The sequence below is a fragment of the Felis catus genome, chromosome B2, assembly GCF_018350175.1.
Source record: "Felis catus isolate Fca126 chromosome B2, F.catus_Fca126_mat1.0, whole genome shotgun sequence".
NCBI lineage: Eukaryota > Metazoa > Chordata > Mammalia > Carnivora > Felidae > Felis > Felis catus.
Genome location: NC_058372.1, coordinates 31,085,727 through 31,108,335, shown reverse-complemented (window position 1 = coordinate 31,108,335; position 22,609 = coordinate 31,085,727). Strand labels below are relative to the sequence as shown.

The 22,609-nt window shown below is 36.5% G+C and overlaps 1 protein-coding gene across 36 annotated transcripts in view; it reads left to right on the top strand.

Moving 5' to 3' along the window:
• Nucleotides 1–22,609, top strand: part of TSBP1 (testis expressed basic protein 1) — a 220,018-nt gene that overhangs the window by 140,027 nt on the left and 57,382 nt on the right. For all 36 annotated transcript variants that reach the window (XM_045057354.1, XM_045057353.1, XM_045057351.1 and 33 more), the window contains one exon: nt 13,379–13,399. In XM_045057354.1, the coding sequence (XP_044913289.1) occupies nt 13,379–13,399 (21 nt within the window). The remainder of the gene's footprint in view (nt 1–13,378; nt 13,400–22,609) is intronic.

Here is a 22,609-nt window from a genome sequence, read left to right as displayed (position 1 = left end):
CAATTATCTGTATCATGAGACTTCCAGAAGAAGAGTGAGAGAAAGGGGCAAAAGGTTTATTGGAACAAATTATAGTTGAGAACTTCCCTAATCTGGGGAAAGAAACAGGCATCCAAGTCCTAGAGGCACAGAGAACTTCCTTTAAGTCAACAAAAACAGGTCAACACATGACATATCATAGTGAAAGTGGCAATATATAAAGGTAAAGAAAGAATTCTGAAAGAAGCTAGGGACAAATAGACCTTAACCTACAAAGGTAGACACATAAGGTTAGTAGCATTCCTGTCCTCTGAAACTTGGGAGGCCAGAAAGGAGTGGCAGGAAATATTCAATGTGCTGATAGGAAAAATATGCAGCCAAGAATCCTTTATCCAGAGATGCTGTCATTCTGAATAGAGTAGAGGTAAAGACTTTCCCAGACAAAGAAAAAATAAAGTTTGTGACCACTAAACCAGCCCTGCAAGAGATCCTAAGTGGGATTCTCTGAGTGGAAATCAGCAAAGACTACAAAGGACCAGAGAACATCACCAGAAACATGAAATTACAGACAACACAATGGTACTGAGTTCATAACTTTCAATAATCACTCTGAATGTAAGTGGACTAAATGCCCCAATAAAAGACATAGGGCAGCAGAATCGATAAACAAAAATAAGATCCATGCATATGCTGCTGCCTACAAGAGACTCACTTTAGACATGAGGACATCTGCAGATTGAAAGTGAGGGGGATGGAGAACCATCTACCATGTTACTGGATGTCAAAAGAAAGTCAGAATAGTCATACTTAGACAAACTATATTTTGAAACAAAGACTATAACAAGAGATAAAGAAGGGCATATTATAATTAAGGAGTCTATCCATCAAGAAAAACTAACAATTATATATTTGTGACCCAACGTGGAAGCCCCCAAATATATAAATTAATTAATCACAAATATAAGCAAAATTATTGATAATAGCACCATAATTGTAGAAGACTTTAATACTCCACTTAACAGCAATGGAAAGATCATCTAGGCAAAAAATCAATAAGGAAACAACAGCTCTCAATGACACATTGGACCAGATGGACTTAACAGATATATTCAGAATATTTAATCCTAATGCAGTAGAATACACATTCTTTTTGACTACATATGGAACATTCTCCAAAATAAATCACAGATGGGGCCACAAATCAGCCCTCAACAAGTACAAAAAGATTGAGATCATACCATGCATATTTTCAGATCACAACACTATGAAACTTGAAATCAACCAAAGAAAAAGTTTGGAAAGCCCCCAAATACATGGAGGTTAAAGAACATCCTACTGAAGAATGAATGGGTTGACCAGGAAATTAAAGAAGAAATTTAAAAATACATACATGCATTGGCTTTTAAAAAAAGCCAATGAAAATGAAAACACAACAGCCCAAACCCTTTAAGATGCAGCAAAGGCAGTCCTAAGAGGAAAATACATTGCAATTCAGGCCTATCTCAGGAAGCAAGAAAGGTCCCAAATACACAACCTAACCTTACATCTAAAGGAGCTAGAAAAGCAGCAGGAAATAAAGCCCAAAGCCAGCAGAAGAAGATGAATAATAAAATTGTAGCAGAAATAAATGTTATAGAATCAAAAAACAAAAACAAAAAAACAAAAAACCTTGTAGAACATATCAATAAAACTAAGAGCTGGCTTTTTGAATGAATAAACAAAATTGATAAACTCCTAATCAGACTTCTCAAAAAGAAAAGACAGAGGATCCCCCAAAATAAAATTACATATGAAAGAGGAAAGATCACAACCAATAATACAGAAATACAAAGAATTACAAGAATACTAAGAAAAATTATATGCGAACAAACTGGGCAATCTGGAAAAATGGAAAAATTCCTATACACTCTCACACTTCCAAAACTCAAATGGAAAGAAATAGAAAATTTGAACAGAGCCATAACCATAAAGAAATTGAATCAATTATCAAAAATCTCCCAACAAATAAGAGTCCTGAGTCAGATGGTTGCCAGGGGAATTTTACCAGACATTTATTTTTTTTAAATTTATTTTCAACGTTTTTTATTTATTTTTTTGGGACAGAGAGAGACAGAGCATGAACGGGGGAGGGGCAGAGAGAGAGGGAGACACAGAATCGGAAAGAGGCTCCAGGCTCCGAGCTCCGAGCCATCAGCCCAGAGCCTGACGTGGGGCTCGAACTCACGGACCGCGAGATCGTGACCTGGCTGAAGTCAGACGCTTAACCCACTGCGCCACCCAGGCGCCCCTTACCAGACATTTAAAGGAAAGTTAGTATCTATTCTTTTCAAACTGCTCCAAAAAATCGAAATGGAGGAAAAGCTTCCAAACTCATTCTATAAATCCAGCATTACTTTGATCCCAAAACCAAAGACCCCACTAACAAGGAGAATTATAGGCCAAGGTCCTTGAGGAACATGGGTGCAAAAATTCTCAACAAGATACCAGCAAATTAAATTTGACAGCACATTAAAATAATTATTCACCATGATCAAGGGAAATTTATTCCTGGGCTGCAGGGCTGGTTCAACATTTGCAAATCAATCAATGTGATACATCACATTAATAGAAGAAAGGATAAGAACCATATGATCCTTTCAATAAATGTAGAAAAAGCTTTCGATAAAACATAGCATCCTTTCTTGATAAAAACCTTCAAGAAAGTCAGGATAGAAAGAACATATCTTAACATCATAAAAGCCATACATGACAGGCCCACAGCTAATATCATCCTCAATGGGGAAAAACTGAGAGCTCTTCCCCTAAGATCAAGAACATGACAGGGAAATCTACTCTCACCACTGTTGTTCAACATAGTGTTGGAAATCCTAGCCTCAGCAATCAGGCAGCAAAAAGAAATGAAAGGCATCAAATCAGCAACGAAGAAGTCAAACTTTTCACTCTTCACAGATGACATGTTACTCCATGTGGAAAACCCAAAAGACTCCACCCCAAAACTGCTAGAGCTGATACATGAATTCAGCACAGTTGCAGCATGTAAAATCAATGTACAGAAATCAGTTGAATTTTATACACCAATAATGAATCAGCAGAAAAAGATATCAAAGAATTGATCTCATTTACAATTGCACCCCAAACCATAAGATACCTAGGAATAAACCTGACCAAACAGGCAAAAGATCTGTATGCTGAAAACTATAGAAATCTTATGAAGGAAATGAAGAACACACAAAGCAATGGAAAAGCATTCCACACTCATGGGTCTGAAGAACAAATATTGTTAAAATGTTGATACTGCCCGAAACAATTCAATGCATTCAATGCAACCCCTATCAAAATAACACCAGCATTCTTCACAGAGCTAGAATGAACAGTCTTAAAATTTTTATGGGACCAGAAAAGACCAAAATAGCCAAAACAATGTTGGAAAAAAAACCCAAAACTGGGAGCATCAAAATCCCGAACTTTAACCTATATTACCAAGCTTTAGTCATCAAGACGGTATGGTAATGGCATGAATACAGACACATAGATTGATGGACTAGAACACAGAACCCTGTATAAGACCCACAAATATACAGCAAACTAGTCTTCAACAAAGCAAGAAAGAGTATCTGATTGAAAAAAGACAGTTTATAGAGACTCTAGCAAATGGTGCTGATAGAACTATACAGAAACAAGCAGAAGAATGAAATTGAACAGCTTTATTACCCTATACACAAAAATAAATTCATAATGGATGAAAGACCTAAATGTGAGACAGGAAACCATCAAAATCCTAGAGAAAACAGGCAGCAACCTCTTTGACCTAAGTTGCAGCAACTTCCTACTTGACATGTCTCTGGAGGCAAGGGAAACAAAAGCAAAAATGAACTATTGGGACCTCATCAAGATGAAAACCTTCTGCACAACAAAGGGAACAATCAATTAAACTAGAAGGCAACCGACAGATGGGAGAAGATATTTGCAAATGACATATCAGACAAAGGGTTAGTATCCAAAATCTATGAAGTACTTACCAAACTCAACACTCCCCTAAAAACAAGTAATCCAGTGGAAAAATAGGCAGAAGACATGAATAGACACTTTTGCAAAGAAGACATCCAGATGGCTAATGGACACATGAAAAGATGCTCAGCAGCACTCATCCTCAGGGAAATTCAAATTAAAACCACAGTGAGATACCACCTCACACCTGTCAGATGGCTAAAATTAACAACTCGGGAAACAACAGATATTGGCCAGGATATAGACAAAGGGGAACACTTTTGCACTGATGGTGGGAATGCAAACTGGTGCAGGCATTCTGGAAAACCATATGGAGATTCCTCAAAAATTTTCAAGAGAACTACCCTATGACCTAGCAACTACATTACTAGGAATTTATCCAAAGGGTACAAAAATGCTGATTTGAAGGGGCACATGCACCCCAATGTTTATAGCAGCACTATCAACAATAGCAAAAGTATGGAAAGAGCCCAAATGTCCTCCACTGATGAATGGATAAAGAATATATATATATATATATATATATATATATATATATATGTGTGTGTGTGTGTGTGTGCGCGCACGCGCACGCACGTGTGGTGTGTGTGTGTGTGTGTGTGTGTGTGTGTGTATACACAGCAATGAAAAAGAATGAAATCTTGCCATCTGCAACAACATGGATGGGACTGGAAGGTATTATGCTAAGCAAAATAAGTCAGTCAGAGAAAGACAGATATCATATGATTCTTCTGATATGTGGAATTGGAGAATCATAGCAGATGAACATAGGGGAAGGGAAGGAAAAATAAGGTAAAAATGGAAAGGGAGGCAAAATATAAGAGACTCTTAGATACAGAGAACAAACTGAGGGTTGTTGGAAAAGGGGGTTAGTGGTGGTGGGGGTTAAGTGGGTGATTGGGCATTAAGGAGGGCACTTTTTGGGATGAGTACTGAGTGTCATATGTAAGAGATGAATCACTGGATTCTGCTCCTGAAACTAAGACTACAGTGAATTTTAACTAACTCAAATATAAAAAAAATAAAATAAAATAGAAAATAAATAGCACAAGAAAACAAAAGAGAGAAGGGAAAGATGATGGCAGATTAGGAGGACCCTAGGCTCACCTATTCCCATGAATACAACAAAATAACTGTCAAATCATCCTAAATACCCCAGAAATGAACCTGAAGACTGGCAGAACAAACTGTATAACTAAAGGCAGAGAAGAAGCCACATCAAAGAAAGTAGGAAGTGCAGAGACATACCTTAAGTGAGAAACAGATCATGGGCACTGTGGTGGAGAGGGAGTTGTGGTCACAGAGAAGGGTGAAAGACAGGCTAGCACACAGGGGAACCAACACTGGAAGAAGAATCCCCATAGCAATGAGCTTGCAAAAATGAGAGGGATCAAATTTTATGAGTTTTTTCACCAGTGTGCTTTAGAACCAGAGTTCTAAAGGTCAGTGTGCTGGCTGTGTGAGAGCTCAGAGGGCATTTGGGCTGCTCTTGGAAAAAGGCAGTGCAAACAATCCACGGATGTATAGTATGGAAATAGTAATCTGAAGAGTACCTGGGGCACACAGTGGGGAGGTTAGTTGCCTGACTTGGAGCATGTCCCAGAAGGCAACATTCACAGAGAAACAACTCCGGAAACAAAGCAACTGGCAGGCACCATTTTCCTCCCCTTATCCTCAGCATAAGTACATAAATACAGCATAAATACACCTAGAGTAACCATCACAGCACCAACACTTACAACCTAACCAGGTTATTCAAAGCCCTGCCACCCCTCCCATGCACTGGTAGAACTTCCCTTCCCACTCATGCTTGCCTCAGTCCAAGCAATGGGGGCTGCCTGCCCCAGAAGACCCTACCCAACATGCATCTCCTGACTTGGGAGTTTTGTTGAGCCTCCATTTTGGTGGCAATAGTGACAAGTCTAATTTCATAAGCAGACCAGAGCACACCTAGTTAAAAACACACCACATTCAGACCAGGGACCAAACACTGCTCACAACAGGTAAAAAGAGCCTCTGCAGATGACTGGCCTGAAGGATAAAGTGGCTAGGACATAACAGAGCACACACATCATATATTGGAGACACTCCCAGAAGTTCCAGGCCCTGTGGAACAGGGTATACTGCACCTCAGGGCACTACGGACCTCTTCTTCAGAGTCTTTGTGCTTGAAAATAGGAGACAAAACTGACTTTGCTAACACAGAGACTATAAGGCATAGACACTTAGACAAAATGAGAAGACAGAGGAATTTGTACCAAGTGAAAGAACAGGACAAGGTCATGGTCACAGAACTAAGTAAAACAGATATATGTAATATGCCTGATAGAGAATTTAAAGCAATAATAAGAATACTCGCTGAATTTACAAAAAGCATGGAGAACATCAGTGAGACCATTAACACAGACATAAGAAATAACATAGCAGAGATGACAGGCTCAATAAACAAAATGAGAAACATGTTTGATGAAACGGACAACAGGTTTGAAGAAGCAGAGAAACAAAACAGTGACCTAGAAGACATAGTAAGGGAAGCTATAAAGCTGAAAAAAAGAGAGAGAAAAGAATTATGCAAAATGAGAATAGACTTAGGGAATGCAGTGACTCCATCAAATGTAATAACATTTGTACAACAGGAATCCCAGAAGAAGAGAGAGAAAAGGGGGCAAAAAATGTTTTGAAGAAATAGTAGCTGAGAACATCCCTAATCTGGGGGGAGAAAACAGGTATCCAGATCCAGAAGGCACAGACAGTCCCCAATGAAATCAATGGAAGCAGATCCAAATCACGACATTGTAATTAAAATGGAAAGTAGTAGTGATAAAGAAAAAATATTAAAACCAGCAAGCAAAAGAAGACAGTTACTTACAAAAGATACCCCACAGACCATCAGGGATTTTCAGCAAAAACCTTCCAAGCCAAAAAGGAGTGGCATAATATATTCAAAGTGCTAAATGGGAAAAACTTGCTGCCAACAATACTCTATGTAGCAAGATTATCATGGAATGAGAGATTAAAGAGTTTCCCAGGCAAACAGAAATTAGAGTTCATGACCACTAAACCACCCCTTCAAGAAATATTAAATGGGACTCCATAAGTGGAAATGAGAAACCAGAAATGACAGTGGGAATGTAAGAAACACAAAAGCAGTAAAAATGAATATTTCCATTAAAAATATCAGTCAAGAAACTCACAAAATTAAAGGATGTAAAATATGACACATATACCTAAAATGTGGAGAGGAGAGGAGAAAAGAATGGAGTCAAACTTAAATGAGCATCAACTTAATACAGACTATTATATGCAAAAGAGGTTATATACAAACCTAATGGTAACCCTGTATCAAAAACCACTAATAAATATGCAAAGAATAAAGAGAAAGAAATCCAAACACATTACTAAAGAAAAACAGAAAACCACGAGAACAAGAAAGATAAGAAAGGATCAGGGAAAATCTTCAGAAACAACCACAAAATAAGTAATAAAATGGCAATGAATACATATCAATAATTACTTTGAATTTAAATGAACTAAATGCTTCAATCAAAAGAGAGAGTGGCAGAATGGATTTAGAAATAAGGCCCATCTATATTTTGTCTACAGGAGACTTATTTCAGACCTAAAGACACCTGCAGATTGAAAGTGAGAGGATGGAGAAACACTTATGCAAATGGGTATCAAAAGAAAGCCAGAGTACCAATACTTATTTCAAACAAACAAGACCTTGAAACAAAGACTGAAACAAGAGACAAACGAAGGACACTGAGTGATAATAAAAGGAACAATCTAACAAAAAGATATAACAATTGTAAATTTGTATGCAACCAATGCGGAAACACCCAAATACACAAAACAATGAATAACACACATAAAGGAACTAATCTACAATAACACAATAATAGTAGGGGCAGCTGGGTGACTCAGTCAGTTAAGTGTCTGACTCTTGATTTCAGCTTAGGTAATCATCTCATGGTTCGTGAGTTTGAGCCCTGTATCAAGGCTCTACACTGACAGTGTGGAACCTGCTTGGGATTCTCTCTCTCCCTCTCTTTTTCTCTGCCCCTCCCTTGCTCACTCTCCCTCTCTCTTTCAAAGAAAGAAAGAAAGAAAGAAAGAAAGAAAGAAAGAAAGAAAGAAAGAAAAATATACAATAATAGTAGCAGACTTTAACACTCCCCTTACAGCAATGGACACATCATCTAAACAGAAAATCAACAAAGAAATAATAGCTTTGAATGACACACTGGAATACTTGAATTTAACAGATACATTGAGAACCTTTCTTCTTTAAATAGCAGAATACACATTCTTTTCAAATATAGATGGAACATTCTCCAGAATAGATCACATATTAGGCCCCAAAAGAAGCTGCAACATATTTAAGAAGATTGAAGTCATACCATGCATCTTTTCTGACCTCAACACTATGAAACTAGAGGTCAACCACAAGAAAAAGTCTGGAAGGGGGCACCTGGGTGGCTCAGTCGGTTGAGCAGCCGACTTTGGCTCAGGTCACGATCTTGCAGTCCATGAGTTTGAGCCCCACGTCGGGCTCTGTGCTGACAGCCCAGAGCCTGTTTCGGATTCTGTGTCTCCCTCTCTCTGACCCTCCCCCGCTCATGCTCTGTCTCTCTCTGTCTCAAAAATAAATAAACGTTAAAAAAAATTAAAAAAAAAAAAAGAAAAAGTCTGGAAAGACCAAAAATACATGGAGGTTAAATGACATGGAGGTTGTATGACATGCCACTTAAACCTAATGGTAAACCTATATCAAAAACCACAATAAATATGCAAGGAATAAAGAGAAAGAAATCCAAATACATACTAAAGAAAAACATAAAACCATGAGAACAAGAAAGATGAGAAAGGATCAGAGAATCTTCAGAAACAACCAGAAAATAAGTGACAAAATGGGTCAACCAGTAGATCAAAGAAGAAATATAAAACTAATGGAAGCAAATGAAAATGAAAAAAAATGATTCAAAACCACTTGGATTCAGCAAAAGTAATTCTAAGAGAAAAGTTTATAGTAATACAGATTCACCTCAAGAATCAAGAAAATCACAAATAAAAAATCTAACTTCACACATAAAGGAGCTAGAAAAAGAAAAACAAAAGAAGCCTAAAGCCAGGAGAAAGAAAGAAGGAAGGAAATAATAATGATTATAGCAGACATAAATTATATAAAAACAAAACAAAAACAAAAACAAAAACACAATAGAAAAGATCAATGAAACCAAAAGCTGGTTCTTTGAAAAAAATCAATGGAATTGATAAAGTTGTAGAGAAAAAGAGCCCAAATACATAAAATCACAAATGAGAGGAAGAAATAACAACTAATACCACAGAATTATAAGATATTATAAAAAAAATGCACGCCAAAAAATTACACAATTTCCAAGAAATGGATAAATTCCTAGAAATATATAAACTACAAAAACTGAAGCAGAAAGAAATAGAAAATTTTAACAGACCAATTACCAGCAAAGAAATTAAATCAACAATCGAAAAATTTCCAACAGGGGTGCTTGGGTGGCTCAATCAGTTATAAATCCAATACTTGACTTCAGTTAAAGTTATGATTTCATGGTTCATGAGATTGGGCCCCATGTCTCTTCATCAGGCTCTGCACTGACAGTACAGAGCTTGCTTGAGATCCTCTCTCCCTCTCTCTTTGCCCCTTTCCTGCTCTTTCTCATTCCTTCTCTCTCTCAAGATAAATAAACATTAAAAAAACAAACAAACCTCCTAACAAACAAATGTCCAAGACCAGGTGGATTCACAGGCGAATTCCACTAAAGATTTAAAGAGTTAGTACATATTCTTCAAAAATTATTCCCCCCCAAAAAAAGAAAAAAAACCTTCTAAATTTATGTTATGAAAAAAAACCCTCTAAAACCAGCATGAGTCTGTTACCAAAATCAGATAAAGACTTGATAAACAAACAAACAAACTATAGACCAATATCTCTGATGAACACTGATGCAAAAATCCTCAACAAGATACTAGTAAACAGAATCCAACAATACATTAAAGAAATCTTCACCCATTCACCACAATCATTTGGAATTTAATCCTAGGTTGCAAGTGTGGTCCAACATTCTCAAATCAATCAATGTGATACATCACATCAATAAGAGAAAGGATAAGAATCATATGGTCCTTTCAACAGGTGCAGTAAAATCATCAGACAAAGTAAAACATCCATGTGTCATAAAAGCCTCAACAATATAGGTTTAGAGGGTATCTACCTCAACATAATTAGGGCCATATATGAAAATCCCACAGCTAACATCATCCTTGATAGGGAAAAACTCAGAACTTTCCCCCTAAGGTCAGGAACAAGACAAGGATGTCTACTCTCCCCACTTTTATTCATTTATGCTGTGGAAGTCTTAGCCACAGCAGTTAGACAACACAAAGACATAAAAGATATGCAAATTGGTGAGAAAGAATGAAAACTTACCTTATTTGAAGATGATGGATACTCTATAGAGAACACCTGAATGATTCCATCAAAAAATTTGCTAGAACTGATACATGAAGTCAGTAAAGTCACAATGTACAAAATCAATGTACAGACAACTATTTCATTTCTATACAATAATAATGAGGCATCAGAAAGAGAAATTAAGAAAATAATCCCATTTATAATTGGACCCCAAATAATAAGATGCCTAGGAATAAAGCTAATCAAAAAGATAAAAAACCTATACTCTGAAAAATATAAAACATTGATGAACAAAGTTGAAGAGGACACAAAGAAATAGAAAGACATTCCACACTTATGGATTAGGAGAACAAATATTTTTAAAATATCCACACTACTCAAAGTATTGTACACATTTAATGCAATCCCTACCAAAATACCAACATTTTTCCAACATTTTTCACAGAAATAGAACAATCTTAAAATTTGTATGGAACCATAAAGGACCCCAAATACCCAAAGTAGTCTGGAAAAAAAGGGGCAAGGCTGGAGGCCTCACAATTCCCAACTTCAAGTTATATTACAAACCTGTGGTAATCAAGTCAGTATGGCACTAGCACAAAAATAGACACATAAATCCATAGAACAGAACAGAAAGCCCAGAAATAAACCCACAATTATATAGTCACTTAATCTTGACAATGAAGGAAAGAATATCCAATGGGAAAAACACAGTCTTTTCAACAAATAATGTTGGTAAAACTGGAAGACATTTTTCCAAAGAAGACATACAGATGGCCAACAGACACATGAACAGATGCTCATTATCACTTATAACCAGAGAAATGCAAAGCAAACTACAATGAAATATCACCTCACACTGGTCAGAATGGCTAAAATCAACAACACAAGAAACAACAAGTGTTGGCAAGGATGTGGAGAAAAAGGAGCTCTGTTGCACTGTTGGTGGGAATGCAAAATCATGCAACCACTGTAGAAAACAGTATGGAGTTTCCTCAAAAAAGTAAAAAATACAACTACCCTATAATCCAGCAATTGCACTATTGGGTATTTACGCAAAGAATGCAAAAACAATTCAGGGGTGACTGGGTGGCTCAGTCAGTTAAGTGTCCAGCTTAGGCTCAGGTCATGATCTCATTGCTCATGAGTTCAAGCCCTGCATTGCGCTCTGTGCTGACTGTTCAGAGCCTGGAGCCTGCTTTGGATTCTATGTCTCCCTCTGTCTCTGCCCCTCCCCCCCATCTCTCTCTGTCTCTCAAATATAAATAAAAACAGTAAAAAATAAATTTAAAAAACAGTAATTCAAAAGGATGTGTGCACCGTATGTTTTTTATAGCAGCATTATTTGCAATACCCAAAATAAAGAAGTAGCCCAAGCATCCATTGATTGGTGAATGGATAAAGAAGATGTGGCATATATATACAATAAAATATTATTCAGCCATAGAATGAAGTCTTGCCATTTGCAACGACATGGATGGAGCTAGATGGTACAATGCTAAGAGAAATAAGTCAGAGAAAGACAAATCCTATATGATTTCACTCATGTGAAATTTATGAAATGAAACAAGTGAGGAAAAGGAAATAAAGAGAGTGAGAGCAAGATAAACCAAGAAATCTATATCTATAGAGAACAAACGGATAGTTACCAGAGGGGAGGTGGGTGGGAAGATGGATAAAATAGGTGATGGAGATTAGGGAGTCAATTGTCATGAGGAGCACCGGGTGATTAAAATTTAAAAATTTAAAATTTTAAAAAGAATGCAAAAAAAAAAAGAAAAGAAAAGAAAATAGCAAAAGGTGCAGGAGAAAACTTTTGCAGGTGATGGATAATTTTATGGCATTGATTGTGATGATCCTTCATTGGTGTATACTTATCTCCAAACACTTAAACTTGTCTACATGAAATGTCTCTGATATTTTATATCAATTATACACATAGCATGAAAAGTACAGCATAGGGAATATAGTCAATAGTGTTATAATAACATTATATAATGGTAAATGGTAACTACCCTTATCATGATGAGCATATTGTGATGTATATCATTGATGAATCACTATGTTGTACACTTGAAACTAATACAATATTGTATGTCAACTATACTTCTATTTAAAAAAGAAAACACTGGTCAACAAAAATGATTAGGAGCTGGAAAAAAATATTCTATCCACTAAAAAAAAAATAAATTTCCAAACCAATAATGTGTAGCCAGAATAGAAGAGGAAGACGGGGGTACCTGGGTGGCTCAGTTGGTTGAGTGGCCAATTTCAGCTCAAGTCATGATCTCATAGTTTGTGGGTTTGATCCCTGCATCAGGCTCTGTACTTGTAGCTCAGAGCCTGGAGACTGCTTCAGATTCTGTGTCTTCCTCTCTCTCTGCCCTTCTTCCATTCACTCTCTCTCTCTTTCAAAAATAAATAACCACTAAAAAAAAGAATAGAAGAAGAAGTAAAATAACTGAATAGGAAAAGAGAAAAGTAAGAATTAAAAATAAAAACAGTTGAGCATGAAAGAGTTTTTGCCAGAGCAAAACATAAACATAAATAAAACATATGCATAAACTTAAATGGAAGAATTTTAAATGTATATATATTAATTTTATATCTCTCAGCTCTATTTAAGGATAGAAAGTCATGGCTAAGGGGAATTATATGCCTTCATTTAGATCTCATGCATAGACTTATCACTTGGTACAGATACTACACAGGGGACAAAACAACATTTGGGTTCCTCAAGGTCATTTCCAATCTTTGAACTGTATGTCTATTAATACATCAAGGACTCTTATCTGGTCAACAGCTTCAAGTCAAATGATGCAAATATTTTGGCACCTTGTTAGTGTCATTTTCAAAGTGCATCTTAGAAAAAATTATTGATAGACATTATGATGTATATATAAAGATTAACTAAAAACATATTTTTGTGTTGTGTTTCAGAAAAAAATGCACCACCTACTGGTAAGTTATTTTACTATTTAATAACTATAAAGTACAAATGTGTGGTAAAGGATTTTAGTCACACTGGCTATTTTCATTCATAACTGTGCAATAACTAAGCATTTTAATGAGTTATTAAAAACACCTTTGATATTTAAGTCCACTGATTTCCAGAAAGAATACATTGATAATTAAGTCAACTGACTTGTCAATAATAAATTAGAATTTTTTACTAAGAAGAAACATATACAAAAGTATTTAAGGAAATCAGATGGGGTCAGAATCCAGGCAGAGATAAAGGAAAATAAAGTTTAAATAAAACTTTGAAAAGAACAAATACATCTTATGCACAGTAACTATAGGTTGTTGAAAGGCTGGGCAACATTATGAGGAAGGAAAAAGAAGGTTGGATATGCTTATGATCCTTCAGATTAACAGATAATAATTTAAAAACAGAATAGAGAAAAGAAATTAAGAAAAGTAATAACATGGTGGTGGTGGTGGTGATAAACAGTAAAAGAAGTGGTAGGGAAGAAAACTGAAAAAGTAGAGTTTGCAAAAAATAAACTGAGGATAGTTTTCCAGTAGGAGAAGTTTAAAAACTGCTTCTCTGGACTTGTTCCAACTGAGACAAATTATATGAATCAGTGAAAATGATGAGTACCTAGGGAAAATGATCACATGAGCTTACATATTTTTTAAATAAGAAGAAAGAAAGAAAACCAAATATCAAACATATCTACCTGGGTAGATATGTTTTAAAGGGCAGATTTTAAGAATTTCAGAAAATAAATGTAACATACTTTGTCACAAATCTCATAAACCAATTCCTTTATTACTATAATCCCTGAAATCCTAGGAGAGTAATTTATGAAAATGAATAAAGAAAAAAATTAAAAATATGAATTGATATGGAATCAGTAATCAAAAAAATCTTTCTCCATAACCAGATGACTTCTCTGGTGAGTTCTACCAAATATTCAAAGAAAAAATACTTCAAATCCTACATGGAGTTTTCTTGAAAATAGAAAAAGAGGGTACAGACCCAACTCGTTCTGTAAGGCTATGTTAACAAATACCAAGATGAACAGAATGATAAAGAAATTTGAGAAACTCAGAAATGCATTACACAAATGTTCACATCATGTTCACAAAATCGTAAATGTTCACAAATGTTGACATATGACAAAACTTCCCTGCAGAACAGTGGATAAAGTCTTTTTCATAAATGACTTTGTGACAAGTAGATAACCATACAGAAAAGAAAGGAAGAAAGTATATCCCTACCTCACATCAAACTTCAGTTCCAGTGAATTACATATAAATATGAAAGACAAAAAAAATAGTTTTTAGAAAATAATATAGAAATACTCAACATGAACTTGGAGTACAAAAAGATTTCTTTAAAAACACTCAAAACCTACTTACTATAAGAAAATAATGTGATACATGTGGGAGGGATTCATAATCAAGAACATTTGTTCATCAAATGCCACGAAGTGAAAAGGCAACATTAAGTAGAAAAGCATATTTACAACACATAAAAAAATAAAAAACATTTTAAGACTGGTATCAGAATATGAAGAATTCCCACAGAAAGAAAACAATTTGGAAGGGCCAAGACGGTGGAGCAGCATGAAGTTCTTGGCTTCTCTCATCCCTGAATGCAGCTAGATCAGCACCAAACCAATTTGTACACCTAGGACATTGTACTGAGGATTAACACCACAATCTGCATAACTTAAGCCACAGAACTCAGCAGGTACACAGTGTGGAGAGGTGAACTGGGGGAGAGAGAAGCCGCAGAGGGTGGGGAGCTGTTTTTGTGGAGACAGGACAGAGAAAGGTGGGGAGAGTGTGGCACACCAGGAGAGTACAAAAAAAGTACTCCCCCAAAAGTAGCAGGAGAGAAAAAGAGTGGAAACGCTCACAAAGGACTGAGCAAGAAATCTGTTCACCAAAAACACTGATGGGGAGAAATGAGAGGATTTCAATACCACTACGACTCTATAAATAGGAGACTGCAGAGTCGTAAATTCTGGAGATCAATACCTGGCAGTGCTCAAGCGGAGAGGAAGGGTGAATCCCCAGGAGCAGGCAATGAGGTCTGAGGGGTCAGTGGGCCACACGGGGAGAAGGATTTCCCCCGCTTGGAGGACATTTGGAAGAGGCCGTTTGGTCCCCCCATTGGCAAAGGTCCCAGCGGACCCCAGAAAACAGCCACATTTGCTGGTATTGGAACAAAGATGGCAGGGTGCGATGAAACCTGGCGCCAGTTATTTGTTGTGATTTGCCATAATCTCTGAACTCTGCCACTGTGCAATCACATGAATTTTTGCTGGGGCAAGCTGGCACCCGGCCACGATCTCTGAACCTCTGCTACAGTGCAATCTCATGAACACCATCACAGTAATGTTCTCTGGGGCAAGCCAGTACCCAGCCACTGCTCAGTGAGACCCTCCCCAGAGGGTCAGAGCAGGTCCAAGCCACAAAGTTCTCAGAAGTTATGGGTTTGGAAATACAGCCCTATGTGAGATAAAATTCAGGAGAGAGGTGACGCCTAGCAGGCTGATGGCTTGGATACAGTGTAGAAACAGGGAGTGGATGGAAGCTGGAGACAAAGAGAGGTGCTTGATTACAGGTAAGTGAGAGCTGAGTTCCTGTGCCAGAGACTGGGAAGCTGAGTGAAGCCATTTTCACCTCTCCTGTGCATGCACAAACATGCGCAAGTGCACATGTGCCACACTGATCCACCTCAGTAAGCTAAGCAGCTTACTGGTGGAAAACGAAGCCATCACACCAAGTCCTGCCCAACTGTACCCACCAAGCACATGCCCTAGAGGACCAACACACATCTCTCCGCCTACTTAGTGAATTATAAAGTGCTTCATAGTTTGACTTCTAGGGGAAACTGAATGTAATTTCTTTTGGATTTCATTCTGTTTGCTGGTCCATCTACTCATTTGTTTGTTTCTTTCTTTTTTTGCTTTTGTTTAAATTTTTTCCCTCCTTCCTTTTTCTTGGATACAGAAAGAGAACATTTTATTTTTATTTTCCATTTTTTAAATTTCTTTTTACTATTTTTTTATTTTTGTAAATGTTTTTATTCTATTTCACTTTCTTCATTTCATTTTATTCTATTTTATTGTATAATTTTTTTTTAATTTTAAACTTTTTCTTACTTTTTTTCTTCTTCTTTCCCTTTTTTCTCTATTCTACCAAGTTTCATTCAACAATCAGACCAAAACACACCTAGGATCTAGCTTTCTTTATTTGATTTTTTGTGTGTTGTTTTTAATTTTTTTAATTTTAATTTTTATTTTATTAGTTCTTTTTCTTCCTGCAAAATGACAAAATGAAGAAATTCACCCCAAAAGAAAAAACTGGAAGAAATGACAGCCAGCAGGTTAATCAATACAGATATAAGCAAGATGTCTGAACTATGCCTTAGAATCACAATAATAATACTAGCTGGGTTGAAAACAGCACAAAACCCTTTTCAGAGGATATGAAAGAAGTAAAATCTAGTCAGGATGAAATTAAAAATGCTATAACCGAGATGCAATTTTGAATGGTGCCACAGCAGCAAGGATGGATGACGGAGAGCAGCAAATCAGTGATAAAGATGACAAAATTATGAAGAACAATGAAACAGGAATAACAGAGGGAAACTAAGGCAAAAGAGCACAATACAAGAATTAGAGAACTCAATGACTTATTAAAAAGGAATAATATCTGAATCATAGGAATCCCAGAAGATGAAGAGAAAGACAACATGGTAGAAGGTTTACGTAAGCAAATTATAGCAGAAAACTTTCCTAATCTGGGGAAAGACACAGATATCAAAATCCAAGAAGCACAGAGAACTCCCATTAGATTCAGTGAAGACTGACCATCACCAAGGCATATCATAGTCAAATTCACAAAATACACAAACAAGAAAAGATATATGAAAAAAAAAACAAGGGAAAAAAGTCCTCAACATATAAGGGAAGATAGATCAGGTTCACAGCATACCTATTCACAGAAACTTGGCAGGCCAGAAAACAATGGCAGGATATATTCAGTGTGCTGAATTGGAAAAATATGCAGCCAAGAATTCTTAATCCAGGAAGGCTGTCATTTAAAATAGGACAGATAAAGAGTTTCCCAGACAAACAAAAACTAAAGGAGTCCATGACCACTAAACCAGCTCTGCAAGAAATTTTAAGGGGGATTCTCTGAGGGGAGAAAAGATGAAGCAAAACAAAAAAGCCAAAAAGCAACAAAGACTAGAAAGGACCAGAGAACACCACCAGAAACTCCAACTCTACAGGCAACACAATAGCAATAAATTCATATCTTTCAGTACACACTAGAAATGTCAATTAACTAAATGCTCCAATCAAAAGACATAGGGTATCAGAATGGATAATAAAACATTATTTTAGAAACCCATTTCACAAGAGACTCATTTTAGACTAAAGACAATTTCAGACTGAAAGTAAGGGGATAGAGAACCATCTATCATTGTAATGGTCGCCAAAAGAAAGCTGGAGTAGCCATACTTATATCAGACAAATTAGATTTTAAAATAAAAACTAACAAGAGATGATAGGGCATTTTGTCAAAATTAAGGGGTCTATCCACCAAGAAGATCTAACAATTTTGAACATTTACGCCTCTAATGTGAAGCACTCAAATATATAAAGCAATTAATCACAAATATACAGAAACTGATTGATAATAATACCATAATAATAGGGAACTTAAACACCCCACCTACACCAATGGACAGATCAGCTAAACAGAAAATCAACAAGGAAACAATGACTTTGAATGACACACTGGACTGGATGGACTTAACAAATATATTCAGAACATTTCATCCTAAAGCAGCAGAATACACATTCTTCTCGAGTGCACATGTAGCATTTTCCAGATTAGATCACATACTGGAACACAAATCAGCCCTCAACAAATACAAAAAATCAAGATCATACGATGCATATTTTCAGACCACAATGCTATGAAACTCGAAATCAACCACAAAAAAACTTTGGAAAGACCATGAATACCTGGAGATTAAAGAACACCCTACTAAGGAATGAATGGGTTAACCAAGAAATTAAAGAGAAAGTTAAAAAGTACACGGAAGTCAATGAAAATGATAACACGACAGCCCCAAATCTCTGGAATACAGCAAAAGCAGTCATAAGAGGGAAGTATATAGCAATTGAGGTGTTCCTACAGAAGGAAGAAAGTCTCAAACACACAACCTAACCTTATACCTTAAAGAGCTGGAAGAGGAATAGCAAAGAAAGCCCCAAACCAGCAGAAGATGGAAAATAATAAAGATTAGAGCAGAAATCAATGATCTCAAAATCAAAGAAATAGTAGAATAGATCGATGAAACCAGGAGCTGATTCTTTGAAAGAATTAACAGAATTGATAAACCCCTAGCCAGTTTGATCAAAAAGAAAAGGGAAAGGACCCAAATAAAATCAAGAATTAAAGAAGAGAACACAACCAACACTGCAGAAATACAAACAATAATAAGAGAATATTATGAGCAATTACATGACAATAAATTGGGCAATCTGGAAGAAGTGGACAAATTCCTAGAAACACATAAACTGCCAAAACTGAAATAGGAAGAAATAGAAAATTTGAACAGACCCATAACCAGTAAAGAAATTGAATTAGTAATCAAGTCTCATAACAAACAAGAGTCCAGAGCTGGGTGGCTTTCCAGGGGAATTCTACCAAACATTTAAAGAGTTAACACCTATTCTTTCTAATATGTTCCCAAAAATAGAAATGGAAGGAAAACTTCCAAACTCATTCTATGAGGGCAGCATTATCTTGATTCCAAAAACAAAGACCCCACTAAAAAGGATAACTAAAGACCAAGTTCCTTGATGAACATGGATGCAAAAATTCTCAACAAGATACTAGCCAGCCAGATCCAACAATACATTAAAATAATTATTCACCACAATCAAGTGGGATTTATACCTGGGATGCAGGACTCATTCAATATCCACAAATCAATCAATGTGATACCTTACATTAATAAAAGAAAGGACAAGAACCACATGTTCCTCTCAAAAGATGCAGAAAAAGCATGTGAAAAAATACAGCATCTTTCTTGATAAAAACCCTCAAGAAAGTAGGAATAGAAGGAGCATACCTCAAGATCATAAGAACCATGCATGAAAGACCCACCACTAATATCACCCTCAATGGGGAAAAACTGAGTTTTCCCCCTAAGGTCAGGAACACAACAAGAATGTCCATTCTCACCACTGTTACTCAACATAGTGTCGGAAGTCCTAGGCTTAGCACTCAGACAACACATACAAAAAAAATAAAAGGCACCCAAATCATCAAGGAAGAAGTCAAACTTTCACTCTTCACAGATGACATGATACTCTATGTGAAAAACCCAAAAAGTTACACACGCACACACACACACACACACACAAACTGCTAGAACTGATCCATGCATTCAGTAAAGTCACAGGATATAAAGTCAATGCACAGAAGTCAGTTGCATTTCTATACACCAAAAATGAAGCCTCAGAAAGAGAAATCAAGAAATCAATCCCATTTACAATTGCACCAAAACCCATAAAATACCTAGGAATAAACCTAACCAAGGAAATGAAAAATCTATACACTTAAAACTATAGAAATCTCATGAAAGAAACTGAAGAAGACACAAAAAATGTAAAGTATTCCATGTTCATGGATTGGAAGAACAAATATTGTTAAAATGTCAATTCTACCCAAAGCAATCTACATATTCAAAGCAGTCCCTATCAAAATAACACCAGCATTCTTCGCAGAGCTAGAACAAACAATCCTAAAATTTGTATGGAACCAGAAAAGACCCCAAATAGCCAAAGCAATACTGAAAGAGAAAGCCAAAGCTGGAGGGAGGCCTCATAATTCCGGAATTGTGTATTACAAACCTATTATCATCAAGACAGTATGGTACTGACACAAAAACAGACACTTAGATCAATGGAACAGAATAGAGAACCGAGAAATGTCCCCACAAACATATGGCCAACTAATATTTGACAAAGCAGGAAAGAATGTCCGATGGAATAAAGATAGTCTCTTCAGCAAGTGGTGCTGGGAAAACTGGACAGCGACATGCAGAAGAATGACCCTGGACCACTTTCTTACACCATACACAAAAATAAACTCAAAATGGATGAAAGACCTCAATGTAAGACAGGAAGCCATCAAAATCCTTGAGGAGAAAGCAGGCAAAAACCTCTTTGATCTTGGCCACAGCAACTTCTTACCCAACACGTCTCTGGAGGCAAGGGAAACAAAAGCAAAAATGAACTACTGGGACCTCATCAAAATAAAAAGCTTCTGCACAGAGAAGGAAACAATCAGCAAAACTAAAAGGCAACCGACAGAATGAGAGAAGATATTTGCAAATGACATATCAGATAAAAGGTTAGTATCCAAAATCTACAAAAAACTTATCAGACTCAATGCCCAAAGTTTTTTGGCATAATCCAGTGAAGAAATGGGAAAAAGACATGAATAGACACTTCTCCAAAGAAGACATCCAGATGCCTAACAGACTCATGAAGAAATGCTCAACATCACTCATCATGAGGGAAATACAAATCAAAACCACAATGAGATACCACCTCACACTGGTCAGAATGGCTAAAATTAACAACTCAGGAAATAATAGATATCAGTCAGGATATAGAGAAAAGGGAACGCTTTTGCACTGTTGGAATGCAAACTGGTGCAGCCACTCTGAAAAACCATATGGAGTTTCCTCAAGATATTAAAGCTAAAACTACCCTATATCCCAGCAATTGCACTACTAGGTATTTATCCAAAGTACATAGATGTGCTGTTTTGAAGGGCACACGCACCCCAATGTTTATAGCAGAGCTATTGACAGAAGTATAGAAAGAGACCAAATGGGGGCGCCTGGGTGGCGCAGTCGGTTAAGCGTCCGACTTCAGCCAGGTCACGATCTCGCGGTCCGTGAGTTCGAGCCCCGTGTCAGGCTCTGAGCTGATGGCTCGGAGCCTTGAGCCTGTTTCCGATTCTGTGTCTCCCTCTCTCTCTGCCCCTCCCCCGTTCATGCTCTGTCTCTCTCTGTCCCAAAAAATAAATAAACGTTGGAAAAAAAAAAAATTAAAAAAAAAAAAAAAGAGACCAAATGTCCGTCAAATGATGAATGGATAAAGAAGAGGTATATATATACAATGGAAGATTACTTGGCAATCAAAAAGAATGATATCTTGCCATTTGCAACACCATGGTTGGAACTAGAGTGTGTTATGCAAAGTGAAATTAGTCAGTCAGAGAAAGACAAATATCGTATGACTCATTCATATGTGTAATTTAAGATACAAAACAGATGAACATAAGGGAAAGGAAGCAAAAATAATATAAAAACTGGGAGGGGGAGAAAACCTAAGACAAATACAGAGAACAAACTGAGGGTTGCTGGAGGGGTTTGGGGTGGGGACTGGTCTAAATGGGGGATGGACATTAAGGAGGGACTAGTTGGGATGAGCACTGGGTGTTATATGTAGGGGATGAATCACTGGATTCTATTCCTGAAATCATTACTGCACTATATGCTAACTAACTTGGATGTAAATTTTTAAAAATAAATTTAAAAAAAAAATTAAAAAATAAAGAATTCCTACAAATCAATTACCAGAAGATGGATAGCCCAATAGAAAAAATATTCTTGAACAGGTATTTCAAAAAGAAGACCAATTTATAGTCTAGAAGAACAAAAAGATGTTAGCATTAGGGGAAGCTGGGTAAAAGCCACTGCCTGTAATATTTTTATGACTCTTATGTAAAACAAAAGCTACTTAAAAATAATAACAAGAAAAATTCACCCAAAGAGGGGGAAAAAATTAAGATATCATTTAAAGATAGTAACTAGTCAAGAATTAGAAAGCTGGATAATGTCAAGTTTTGGCAGGGATATGGAAAAGTAAAATATTTATGCATTTCTGATGTGAGTCTTAATTGCTTTAGGTCAATGCATGCTAGCAAATTGTTAACAGCTGGCTCTGTGTGCATGTTCATGTGTGTGTGTGTGTGTGTGTGTGTGTGTGTGTGTTTAACAAATTATATTGATAGGATATGTAGCACACACTTTGCAAAATAATAAAATATACAATAATTTTATTGATAAAACAGCCAATAAATATATTAAAATGTGTCTAATTTCATAAATAA